The sequence below is a fragment of the Patagioenas fasciata genome, chromosome 2, assembly GCF_037038585.1.
Source record: "Patagioenas fasciata isolate bPatFas1 chromosome 2, bPatFas1.hap1, whole genome shotgun sequence".
NCBI classification, from domain to species: Eukaryota; Metazoa; Chordata; class Aves; order Columbiformes; family Columbidae; genus Patagioenas; species Patagioenas fasciata.
This window is the reverse complement of record NC_092521.1, coordinates 114,325,592-114,338,899: the sequence shown is the minus strand read 5'-3', so window position 1 is coordinate 114,338,899 and position 13,308 is coordinate 114,325,592. Positions and strand designations below refer to the sequence as shown.

Below are 13,308 nucleotides of genomic sequence, written 5' to 3'. Positions count from 1 at the left end.
TCCGTTCACCACAATTCTTTGGGCCCAGCCATCCATCCAGTTCTTTACACATCTCAAAGTACACCCATCCAGGCCATGAGCTGCCGGCTTCTCCAGGAAAATGCTGTGGGATATGGTGTGAAAGGCTCTACTGAAGTCTAAGTACACAATATCCATAGCCTTTCCCCCATCCACTAAGTGGGTGACCTTGTCATAGAAGGAGATGAGGTTGGTCAAGCAGGACCTGCCTTTTACAAACCCATGCTGACTGGGCCTCTCTTCACACTATGAGACTTCATGGGATAGCCATACACATGTATTCCCAAACTTCCCATACATAAAACAGACTGGGACACATCCAACTTTAGATACATGCGACAATGGGGTTACTTAAAAACGCTTTTGACCCCCCCAGTTACTCAGTTTATATGGACAGAAGTGAAAGCTGGGGCTCATGCTGTGAGGGATTTCCAAGAAGTTGCATATCGTCTAGCTCAGAATGTCTTCAATTTGGATGGCCTTACTCTGAGCATACTCTGGTAGTGCCAGATGTCAAATACAGATTCTGTGAAACCAACTGATGTCACTTTGATGAGCTGCAAGGTTAGGGAAGCAGCATATGACTCCTGCAAGGACAGAAACTGATCCAAGGGTCTGAGGCGCTATACTAACACTGAGGACTAACAAGGACTGCAAGGTTTCAAAAGTAGGGTTTTTTCTGCTACGTTCTTTGCTTCAAAACCCGAGGATGGCTTTTTGACAGGTGTTCTTCTAGAAGAAGATGCCCAAAAAGCCTAGGTGACATTTTGTACCTTTGAATGGCCATGAGATCAATATAATTTTTAAATACAATTTAGTATTTTATGAGAAAAGACATCTAATGAAATGCTTTTGAGAACTTAATAGTCTGTGTAACCAACAAATACTTATGTTAATCTTTTCTCAATGAAATGCCTCTGTAAACAGTACCAGTTAAAGACATGCCATTCATAGATGCACACATTTAAAAGAAATTGAAAAAATAACATTAAAAATGCTGCTACTAATTAAAAATGCTGCTACTAAGCAACATTTGCTTGCTTGCACAAAAGAAATACAGTACAATCTTTAAGTGCACGCTTCACTTTTTTTCCTGTCAGGCTACTCCCTCATTCAGTGAAGTTTAAGGTATTTAAAAATGGTTTTATTTCTCGTAAGTAATGTGTAGCTCCAGGTCTTATTTTAATATATATCACTCAAATCACACATAAAAATTAATTTCCTAAAGGTCATTTCTCTGGTGCTCTCACATTAGAAACTATACTTTCAGAAGCATCTTTGCAACACTGCTTTAAAGATGAGTCCCAATTTCATGGCTAAGAAACCAAAGCACATAGAAAATTAAGGGCAAAACCACTACGCTAGGCTTTTCAGCATTTTAAACAATATTACATTTTTAAGTGACCAAAGAATACTTTAAAGAGTTTCATTCACATCCATGAGAACTCAGTCCTGCAGCATATTCAGCATATGGTGTCACAAGGCAGGCACTCTAAACATGAGGCACACAGGTTTAACAACCACCTTTAAACAATTCGATTGAAGTGACTTACCCAACACCACATGTGAACTGTGTGGCAGATGCAGGAAGAGACTCCTGTCTGGCATTCAACTTCTATAAAAATGAAACCGTGTTTCTGCAACCTCTTACCTCTTTCACTACTTTTCATATTCCGAATCAAATGAATTAAGCATCTGACAGACAACCACCTGGTTGAGAAGGCAAATGCTCTCCTACTCAACAGTTTATCCTGCATCCTTCAGGAAGAGAGTATAGCAGAAAGAAGTTACTTGATTTAAAAACATCACAGTGCCTACAAATTAGAGGTTTTTCTACAGCAAAGAAAACTGTTGGTGAATTTTCTCGCGCTGTGTTGTTCTTATTTATTGTGACATTGTTAGAAATCTAAATTCCGGTGTTGAAAAAGCCTAACCATTTTATTTGGTGTAGTTATAAGATTCCTAATTTAGGCCTCAAACAAAGCTGACACCTTTGGGCTCACAAAACACATGAAGGACTCAAATATGTGGCAGCAGGTAAAAACTTATCTTTTGCATGCACTGTCTGGGGCTCTATTCCAGACTCCAAATTCTCCCCGACCCACCCTTAAAAACCTTGGACAACAAAGAGCACACCTATGACACTGCAGTCAGCTTTTAACCCAAGCCTCTTTGTAAAACAACTAATTCTCTAAAAGTGAGCAGCAGAGCTCCCAGGCAAAAAAAAAAAAAAACACATGTGCAAGAAAGAGTATGTTGATATGGTAGACAATAGATTTCTGGAAACTTGTTATCAACCAAGAGTGGATCATTTTATCAGAAACATTTCCAAACATACTTCAGACTTAGGCAGAGAACCAGCACTGAAAATTTCAGATCAAACTTTAAAATTCTATAAATGTGTAGGTAAGTGAAAACAAAACAATAAGAAAAAGTGTTGAACTACCTCCCTTGAAATTCTTTTTCTTATCTAAACAATAGATGTACATTAAATGTGTGTACAACAAAACCTGTCACTAATATAAACACACCTTTTTATTTAGAATGCCATTGTATTTCAAGACTTCTCTATCACAATCTCTCTATCATTTTAAGACAGGCAGGCCAGCCAAAAACATGGCATAGACATGGACCACATTTTGAAACAGCCAAAATTTATAAAACACTTCATATTACAATATTTCTCATACCAAAATTCAAGTGCTGTCTCATTTTGAGCCCTTCCTAGAACATCTGGATATAGAACTATCTCATAACACATATAAAGCCTGCATGATTGTGTATAAGTGGGAATCACATATACAAACAGTCTTAGAATTGGATTTTCCATTTCACTTCTTTAAACTATGTTCCATTCCCTAATGCTTTCCACTTGAGAACAGAATCCACTTTCCTAAATTTCCCACAAACCAAAAGCTTGAAAACATTTGTAATTTAGTATAAAAGAGCTACTTCTGACAAAATTAAAGGGTTGGGTATGGTTGGTAGTATGGGTTTTTTTTCATTGCATAACATTTAAGAGTCGAGGTAAAAAGTTGGCTTGAAACACCAAATCAAAGCTACGCAGTGCACATTTTCAACTTAGCAAAGCAGGCAGGAATAGAGCTGAATCTCTGTTTCAAAACAGAATTTAAATTTTAGACACCATAGCGTGGATGTTTCACTTTCAAAAATTTGGTGTTTTTAAATGGAAAAACATTTCATCGGAAAATGTCCAACTAGTTTTAGTACTTACTTAGTAGACACATGCAAAATTTAATTCCTCTCTTTCTCTTGTCTGTTAGGAATTATTTCCAGACACATCAGATTACCTCAGGCCTCCATCACTGCTTTTCAGTTGCAGAAAACTCCACATGTAAAAATTCCCTGCAGTATCATGAACATGAATACAATTCTCTTGACTTGAGACAGCTCTGAGTGTGCCACAAAAGTCTATTTGAACAAACAATTAAAACACAATCATATTAAAAACAACAACAAAAAAACAACAACACAAGCCAGCAACATGTGTAAGATGATTTTAAAAAACCTCAACATAGCACACTTTATATCTTTTGCTGTTCTGTGTGTTCACAGCACTGATTGTAGAAGCTTTTAGCAGATGATAGGAAATTTTTGCCAGGGTGTGTTCAAGTGAAATTACTCCCAAACTTAGGGACAATCTGGAGGTTAATAAAAAAAAAAAAAAGCAACCACTTTCGTAAGCTTCCACAAATAATAAACTTAAAACATCAGATAATTTCCAGCTATCAGATATTTTAATACTTCAATTTACTGTGTTTTTTTCTGAGGCATATTCAGAGAAATGGCTAAAGGAACTGTAACGGCCTTCTGGGACAGGAAGACTACGGTTTCTGTAAAAAATGTTAAATTAATTTTTATTGGGATGCAAAGTCAGGGAAGGGTTGTTAAGGGATGGCCTCTTGCCACAGGGTGGAGTTTTGTTTTGGTATCCTTTTAGAGTCTGCAGGTGTTTGGCAGGAGCTGAAATCAGGGCCAGCTGTGATATTTCAGCTCTGATATTTCCCTCCCCATATTTCTCAGAAGTGATGCATCAGGATGATGTCTTACACCTGATGTACTCAACTTGTGTGGTATGACTCTAACTGCTGGGGGGGTGCAGTGGGGGAAAGTACCACTGCATGGCTTTCCTATTTATTTTCAGCTGGCAGCATTCATATAGTAAAATTCATCAACATGAATGCATTTAATCTGGTAAAGCATGAGATAAACAATTTACTAAACTGCGCATAATATTTCTGGGTTGTTTTGTTGCTTCTTATATATGCCAGACATTTAATTAAAGTAATAACACTGTATAAGAACTGTGAAAGAAATTGCATTACGGAAAAAGGAAGAGTAATGTTTTAAAGAAAATGAAAAATCCCTGCAGTCCCCTCACTTAAACAGCAAAGATCTTCATTCTTTCATACTTAGCTGCAGTACAGTGTGTACCTGGTTTGGTTTTGTTTTATCTTTTGGGAGAATTTGAGTAGTTTCTATTAAAAATTGTATTCTCTTTTAAGTTTGTTTTGTTTGGAAAACCTCAAACCACGTTGTATTTCATACACATGTTCCCCAGGGTATGTTAAATGGGACCATACTGAGGTCACTAGTAAGTTTTTAAAATGTTTTAAGAATTCCTTTAATGTTTGTACTATCTTGGCCTGGTTAAAAGAACACATTTTTAAAAAATAGCTTGAAAAAGTCAGACTATAAAAAGGCTTCATTAAAATAGTCTATACTGTACTTTTAAGAGTTTGTAAGAACTTTTACAAACATTCTTTCCTCCCTCTTGTTTTTAAGAAAATTGTTCCCTTAACTACCAAAACTGCTCCTCTTTCTCTCAGCCTTTTCATCCATACATACACAAGTACACGTATACTTCTATCCACAGGCTGATTTACTTAGCAGTTCAAATGCCTGTGGCATTCATTTTAACTTCACAAACGAATAAAAGATTATTATCAGTGGGAAAAGTGGACATTTCACTCCATTCATGGAAAAAACAGTATCACCTGGCTCTCCAACTTAGTAAAAAATGTCATGTTTTTTGGCAGCTCACTTGGAGTATGACTGAAGCTGTTAATGATTTTAACAAAATGTCCTGGGATCAAAAATGTGTTGGTTTATCTCAGCTTATAGAAGTTATACAAACCACTCTTGGCCTTTAGAGTTCTGAGGTCCTTCTAGTTAAAATAAAATTAAATTTGAAAACACAACCCACCTGTAGCTGATTCAGTTTCATTAGACCTTTTTGGTCATCTCCTTTACTTATCTTTCCTATGTCCTCTGACTTGCTTCCATTCCCCCCTAGCATTATTCCAACCCCCTCCCAGCATTTCTGGTTTTGCCTGGTACCAGCCCAGTGCACCCTTTGCAGTGTTATTGATAGCTGAGCTGGCATATGCTTTGATGGTTGTTGATGTGCACACAGTGCATCTTGGTCACTAATGTTGCAAGACTGCATTCAAATGAACAATGGTTGCACTACAGATATCAAAAAAATCTGTAGATGAAATAGGAAGACAAAGGCAACAAAATGAAGTTAAAAAAATGAGTTGTGTTCCAATCCAATTGTGCTGGTAATGCCCCAAATGGAAGAGGTCAGCAAAACCTAGGTACTGTGCACTAGAGGTAGAACAGAGTTTCTATATATTGAAGTATCACCAAGTTTGATATTTTTCTGGAGTCCTTGCAATGGCTGAAAACAAATGGCTATGAAAAGCAGATTACTGAGTTACAATAAACTCATTTTACATCACACTGTTTGCACTTGTTACACAGTATTAGTAAGTAAGATTATTAAAGGCAAGCTGAGTGACATCTTTCCTGGAAATACATTTTCTCATCTAAATGGATCCTGAAAAAAACCACACCATATTATAAAGGGAGCACTGTGAAGAATTATTACAAAGGTCTCATACTTAATGACTGGGTTGAGCTTTACACATGAGAAAAATCTTGCTGTGATTACAGTGGGGTGGTGGGTGCTAGTTTTTCCCTGTTACAACTGGCATTTCATAGTGCAGAGGGTACCTGCATTACAGATTCTTGGGTGTTACTAGACTTCTGCCCTACTCTTAAACGTAGTCTCATGGCACTGTCATGCATTTTGAAGTTTCAGAAACTGAAACTGCAGACTGGCTAATGAAAGAGCAAAGTTATACACAAGGATGGGTGTTTATCCCAGACACGTGCTATCTATACAGCAGCAGAAGGATGAGCAAGTGGAGGGAGATCAGGCAAGGTACAACAGCAAAAACTACAGTTCAGAAGAAATGTGAAGGAGAAAAGCTTTGCTTGAGCTGTCCCCAGGCTTCTAAATCCAAGCTATGGATAAGTGATTCAGGGCAATGAAGTCACCGGTGAAGGTATGAAGTCTCCACCACCAAAATAAAAATTCGTGTCGAATTTAGCAAAATATACTTAAGAGGCTGAGCATGCTACTCTCTGAATTGCTGGTCTGCTGGATGGTCTCTCAGATACGAAAAGGCGGACTGGGGATTTAATTTTATGTAAGTGATGTAAAGTAAATATCTGTCATAAGAGCAATACCTTAAAATGTCAACACCTTTCCATATTTCAACAAAAAAGAGGATGGAACTGCATAATTCCCCCTCCCGCTTGAACAACAATTGTGAGAAAATGCTAAAGGGGCAGGCAGCACTAGAAATGAAACAAATGCATTACATGCAGCATCGCCACAAACACTGACATTTCATTTCCAACAGTAAGAAGAACACAGTGTCTGAGGATCACTTATTTCGGCAAAGGGTGTAGAAAGAACAACATTTCAAGCAGTTTCCTGAGGAAAAAAAGAGATCAGCATGACCCCTTCCAGGAAAATACTTTGAAAAACCTGCCATATGGTGGTATCTAACTGCAAAGCACCACACCGCCTTTTATAGTAATAACCTGACATATATATAATATATGTAACTATAACACACAATAACAATACATTAAAATAATGTTTAGGTGAATTCTAACAAGAGCAAGGTAACCAAGATAATTTCTCTTCAATTTGGGAGGTAATGGCCATCCCATGACATACTATGTTTTAAAAAGTCTCTTGCAGAGTGGAACTGACTTCTTAAAAGTCACAGCATCAAAAGAAAGCAACGAATATTTTTCCAATGTTGCCCCAAGTACAGCCAAGTCAACCACATTCTGAGTAAAATAAAGACTCTTCTTGTATATTCTTCAAAGCCCAACCTTAATCCCTGTGAAAGTTATGAAGTGAAAAATTTGGCCCATGCATACTTTACAGCATAGTACTACATCACTTTATGGAGAAAGAGCATATTTATTTAAGAAAAAAAGAAAACTTCTTTCCTTGCAGTAGCCAAACAAGTATTGTCTTATACCTCTAAAAGTACAATAAACATATTTATAACAAACATTTATTATAAACACATTCCCTCATGATAGAGATTCTGTTCTTCTTTACCAAAGACTGCAATTGTATTCACAATCCTGACAAACACTTCTTGATAGTAGACATGGACACATACAGGATTGGCTGCCTTTTTTTCCCCCTATAATGGTCAATTATTTTTCTGGTTACTCTCATTATTAGAAGTTAAATTAATGAAGATTGATTACACAATAGAATAGCTGTAAAATATGATGTTACACTGTTGAAAAGAGTATAATTCAGGTCTGTGTTGGGCCCTTTAACCCATCATAAGCCAGAGGGTGAGAAAAGGAGGAAGGATCATGGATTATGCAGCTAATATAACTCTAGAGATACTAAAAAAATAAATTGTTTATAGTTAAGTATAGATGCAATACAGTAAAAGACTTGACATTTAAAACAAATAAATAAAAAGCTGTAATATTCTCAGCCAGGGAATCCACCAGGCTAAGAAAAGGTAAAAATCTTTCTGTGTATGACTTCTGTACTTCATTTTTCTGCTTCCAGTCAAAAAGTTGCCCATTTTTTTCAAACAGTATAGATTCTGTACAGATTCTCCATAAAGAAAATCAGATGCTTGCAGACTGCAAGAAAGATACTTTTCTGTGTGTTTATCTGACAAAATGCAATTATGTAATATATTACAGTTTCATTCCCTGTTTTACCAGCCATTTTTGAAAGACAGACTACATCTGTGACATGGAATACCTATGGTTTAATGCATTGTGGCAAAACTTGTGTTCCCAATCATACAATTCATTTAAGGAACTGTATTTCTTTCTTATAATGTCATTTTATTTGCTTAAACTCAAATCCACCATATAACTCTTAGATCCCATTTTGAAGCAGCTGAAATCAGGTCTGAGTGGCAGGAAAGGTGATCATTACTCAGCAGTTGTAAAACACATGTAATAATGCATAGAAAAGACATGGTGAGAACCAACCTGAGGATCCGAGAATACTTGCTGTATATTGTTGATTGGGCCATATGGAACCCCACTACCTTCAAAGAGCTGCAACCATTCGATTGTTGCTTTTTCTGAAAACCTGAGAGCAAATAAGAAGCATGTGGTTTCAACTTTGTGCTTTCAGATTCTGAAAAAACGTATAGCATGTCTCCTCCCTCTCTCACTGCTTCCATACTCTTCCCCACTGATTTCTTTCCAGGCACTGAATAACACAACGAAAATGTACTACACATGTTCTTCAGAAATGCAAAACCCAAAGACACAGGGGAAAGAACATAACTGAACTGACTTCTATTTCTATCTGATCATCTGAAGCAATCCAGCAATGACATAAAGCTAAATTTATCTTCAGTTTCAAATAAGGATCAATGGGTTTCCTCCAGTCCTTAATTACACTAATGTGCTTCACATTTGTTTTCTTTTATGTACGTATTTAACAACCAAAAGATAGCTATAATGTGGGTACGAGTCTAACATGAGACACTGTTCGCTGAAAGCTGATGTAAAGCACCACACTGTTTTTCCTCTATTACATCCAAAACACATGTCAGGATTAACAGCTGCATTTGTTGGTCAGATAGCAACATTGGTTACATATTTATTTGTTGTATGACTGTGTAACCTATCCTAAGGACATCCGGTTCAACATATGTACACTGTGGCTACGCTGGTGAACATAGAACTCAAAGTCCTTATATCCCATACAAAAGCTCAGCTTATTTCTTTCTAAGTATTCACTTCCGTAACTGGCAGCACATCTCTCATTCCTCTCCTTTGCTTGACACTTCTTTCCTCATCTACCCAACAGAGTTACATAGCTGAACAAAAAACACTCTTGAAGCAAGACCAGTCACTGAGAGACGGTATTTTCTATAGCCATCTGGGATTCTGAATCAAAGGTGAACTTATTTGAAGATAGCATCTTAACTTTCATGAAGGTAAGTAACACAGAAATCTACCAGATGATTAGAAAGATCTACTTCATGATACATACAATATTGAAAATAAATTGTGATTTAAAGACCTGAAGAAAATGAAATTAACAGCAACCCTGGTAAGAGACACGCAGTTACTGGTATCCTGTAGCTTCCTTCTAGCACGTTATTATGCAAAACAAATCTTCCAAGTTTCTGACAGCAAGTTAATTGAGATAGAGCCCAAAAGCACAAAACCCCTCAAATCAGTGAAGTCAAGCATTATAAACTTCTTTTTATACAGAGACTGGCTGCGAAGTATTTTATGCTACTTTTAGACTAAAGAAAAAACCTAGTGACAGTGACAAGTTACAGTTATATTAAGTATATGGATCCAAGCTTCACAGTCTTTCTTCCTGTGCAGGAACGGCTTCCCCAACGTTTGAGGGAATAAAACCTGATACCAAATGCATTTTGCACTCCAAACAAACAGGAAAATGCACAACTTTTGTACTGCTCTTCCTCAGAAACAGAAGTTTTAGTCCTGCCGAATACATATGACGTTAACAAATAATACCAGTAGAAATGGAAGGAGTAATAATACAGAAAAATCAGAATAAAAGACTTTAAATGTGAAAAATGTTATGAAACGAAGCATCACTTCTGAAGAAATGAAGCATAATGAAGCTTTACTTCTAAAGAAAACAGATATAAGATTATTGCACTGTTCAATTATAAGCTTCATTGAATGTTAAAGTTATTTCATGGTAAAGATGTAGTTGGCCATAAAGATAATGCCACTCTCAGACACATCTAGGATCCATCTAATTTAGTACTCTGTTGCAGACCATACCTAGAACCACACACATTGGAAGGAAATGGGGGAAAAAAAGGTAACTATAGAGAGGTAGATAGTCAGGAAGGAGGCTGCAGCCATTAGGAAAGCAAGATTTTAATTTAAAATATAATTTTATTTCCCTTCAGTACTCTCCGGCAACAATTCTCGCAATCTGTATATTCTTGTTATTCACAGTCTTCTATTATTAAGGTTTGGGGCTCAAACTACTGCACAGTGTAAATATGATTCACACAAAAAAATGCTAAACATCCCTCCCAAGATGCTTCATAATTCATATCCCACTAACTCCCCTTTTATAAAATTAAAGCTTTTTTCAGCTACTACTTTTTCTAACAGCTCAACATCCACCACTATGTCATGTCTAACAGAAATCTATTAGAGGACTCTTGGACTCTAAAGACCATCACTACGAAATTATTGTAATTCTTAATATTCATACCATCATTCCCTTGATCTATTAGTAATGAATAGGCCCTGCTATGTTATGTTCCTCGTACTTCTTTTAATGAAAGAATTTATAAATATCCTTCTGGGTTTAAAAACAAAACAAAAGCAACCAAAACACAAAGCCCCCCAAAAAACAAAATTAAACCAAACCAACAAACAAAAAAACCCAAACACCCAAACCCATGCAGATTTCAGATTTTAAAGGACAGCTTGAAAACGAAGTCTTTTTCATAAGAGTGTCAATTATCTACATCTGCATAATAAGTATGCTGCTACCTAATGTCATGGCAAATCTGAATCATTTTCAAGACATATATTCTTCTTCAGTAATATTATTACAAGTGACTCAATATACAGTGGAGTGAGTGCATGTTTTGCAATATTTCTACGGGGTGTATGAAATCCTGAAATTTTAGCTTCTGCTTAGAATTTTCTTTCCTATGTAAGAGACTGAAAAAGAAAAAACACACACAATTTTGTGGAAACAATTAATGTTCTATTTTAAAAATACTTGTTTTGAATGTACCTAACAGTTATAATAGTCTTCCTTATTTATTTAATGGTGGTTGGAGAGAATTCCTAAAAGCTTTCAACTTAGGCAAAAATATAAAAATTCCACATTCTGACACCATCAAAGGAGACACACAGCATTTCCTCCTGAAATTGAAACTCTTGACCTAAATCTGATGTAGAATAGCTTCCTTTATTTGTGGTAAAAATAGGCCGTTGAGAGCATATTGTTAAGCAAACTCTTTAAAAACAAAACAGAACATCACCACTGCCAATAGAGGTCTATTATTCAGATTTTGAGAAAAACAGCATGCAACTATTTGGTTCATTCAGTTCTGTTTTATATATTGCAATATCTGTTGTACAGCATTAATGGAGAAACACTGTTTCAAAAGCTGATAAAAGACAAGACTTAGACAAAAAATGCCTAAGTTCACCACTCTGATGTCAGCTGCACAGACTTTGACTTATTTATTTTTTTGCTAACCTGTATTATTCTCTCCATATAAATATAATTTTTAAAAGCACACAAATAAATACTGTAAGATTCTTCACAGCAAAAAGCTGATGTTTAGGTTGTTAGGTATCAATTGATATCATGCTCAGCAATCCAAAATATCAATAAAAGACCTTTGACAAAAACTTTCAAAAGTAGTAAAAGACTGTAATTGTCCCCTGAAAATTAAAAGCCCTACCAGCAGGAATTTACAAGGCCTGGCCAATCTTTTTCCCTTTAACATTTGATTTAAAACTTTTTTCTTTGCTTTGATACTGCCTTTTATAAATATTATAGAATCATAGAATGTCCTGAGTTGGAAGGGACCCACAAGGGTCACGGAGTCCAACTCCTGTCCCTGCACAGGACAACCCCACAGTTCACACCATGTGTCTGAGGGCCTTGTCCAGTCTCTTCTTGAACACTGCCAGGCTTGGGGCTGTGACACCTCCCTGGGGAGCCTGTTCCAGTGCTCCACCACCCTCTGGGGGAAGAAGCTTCTCCTCAGTCCAACCTAAACCTCCCCTGGCACATCTTCTTGACATTCCCTCAGGTTCTGTCATTGGAGAGAAGCGCCCGCCCCTTCTCCTCCCCTTGTGAGGAAGCTGTAGCCACCATGAGGTCTCCCCTCAGTCTCCTCTTCTCCAGGCTGAACAAACCTAGTGACTTTAGCCATTCCTCATACGGCTTCCTCTCCAAATCCTTCACCAATATCGTAGCCCTCTTCTGGACACTCTCCAGTAGTTTTACATCCTTTTTATCCTGTGGTGCCAAGAACTGCACACAGTGGTCCAGGTAAGGCCGCACCAGTGCAGAGTCTACAACATCCTACTTGGTATACAATTTCCTTTCCTAACTGAAAAATTTAAAACGTCATCTGCTGTCTTTCCCTGAGATAAAGTAATTTTTACATACATATATAAATAAAATCACTGATGGAAACACATACAAGGCTAACCAGTGGTCCACCTTCAAAACCTAAGCTACTAAAAAAATACCCAGGTCTGTACAGCATCTGAACTCTGAAGCATGACACTAGAAAATGAATCTTTATCTGTCTATGAAGCCTCAGTGATACTCGGAGACTGCAGGAGAGTCAACCACGCGATTCATACTATAGTTTCATGTATTTCCACCAGTACATTTTGCCTCTTAAAATGTTCCACCTGCTACAGATATAATCACATAAATGGCTTTTCAATTATGTACTATTCGTAGATTCATTTTAAATCTGTAGCTTAGCTTTCTACAATTATTATCGTTATTTTAGAAGTTCAAAAGAATTTACTTTTTACTGTATTAGTCTGAGGTACGAAGCCTGAATGCAGGCTCTTTCTGAAAACACGTCTGATAATAGGGTAGGTGCCCCAATGAAGAGCAATTCCATTGCTGAGACATTTACTGCAAAGCCTGTACTAAGGTCAACTTCATTAAAGCGGTAGTAGCCTCCATGATGTCTTATTTGCATTTTACTCTAAGCCTCCTCTCCACTGAATTACACAGCACTCAGGAAGCTATTGAAGTTGCAATACTGAAATGATGCATTGGATTCCGAAATGTTTAACATTAAAGATAATTCATACTTTAAAATATTTTAAGGCTAGAAAGTGTAGCATGAGCCGAACTAATTGAAATTTTATTTCATGGGAAGAAATCCAATTAAATATATTTTTCCT

The 13,308-nt window shown here is 36.8% G+C and overlaps 1 protein-coding gene across 9 annotated transcripts in view; it reads right to left on the bottom strand.

Annotated features, from left to right (window-relative positions):
- Positions 1–13,308, bottom strand: part of SUGCT (succinyl-CoA:glutarate-CoA transferase) — a 351,481-nt gene that overhangs the window by 197,066 nt on the left and 141,107 nt on the right. For 8 of the 9 annotated variants that reach the window (XM_065831652.2, XM_071804763.1, XM_071804768.1 and 5 more), the window contains one exon: positions 8,383–8,485. The exons of the other annotated variant lie outside the window; for it this stretch is intronic. In XM_065831652.2, the coding sequence (XP_065687724.1) occupies positions 8,383–8,485 (103 nt within the window). The remainder of the gene's footprint in view (positions 1–8,382; positions 8,486–13,308) is intronic. 9 annotated transcript variants of the gene reach the window in all.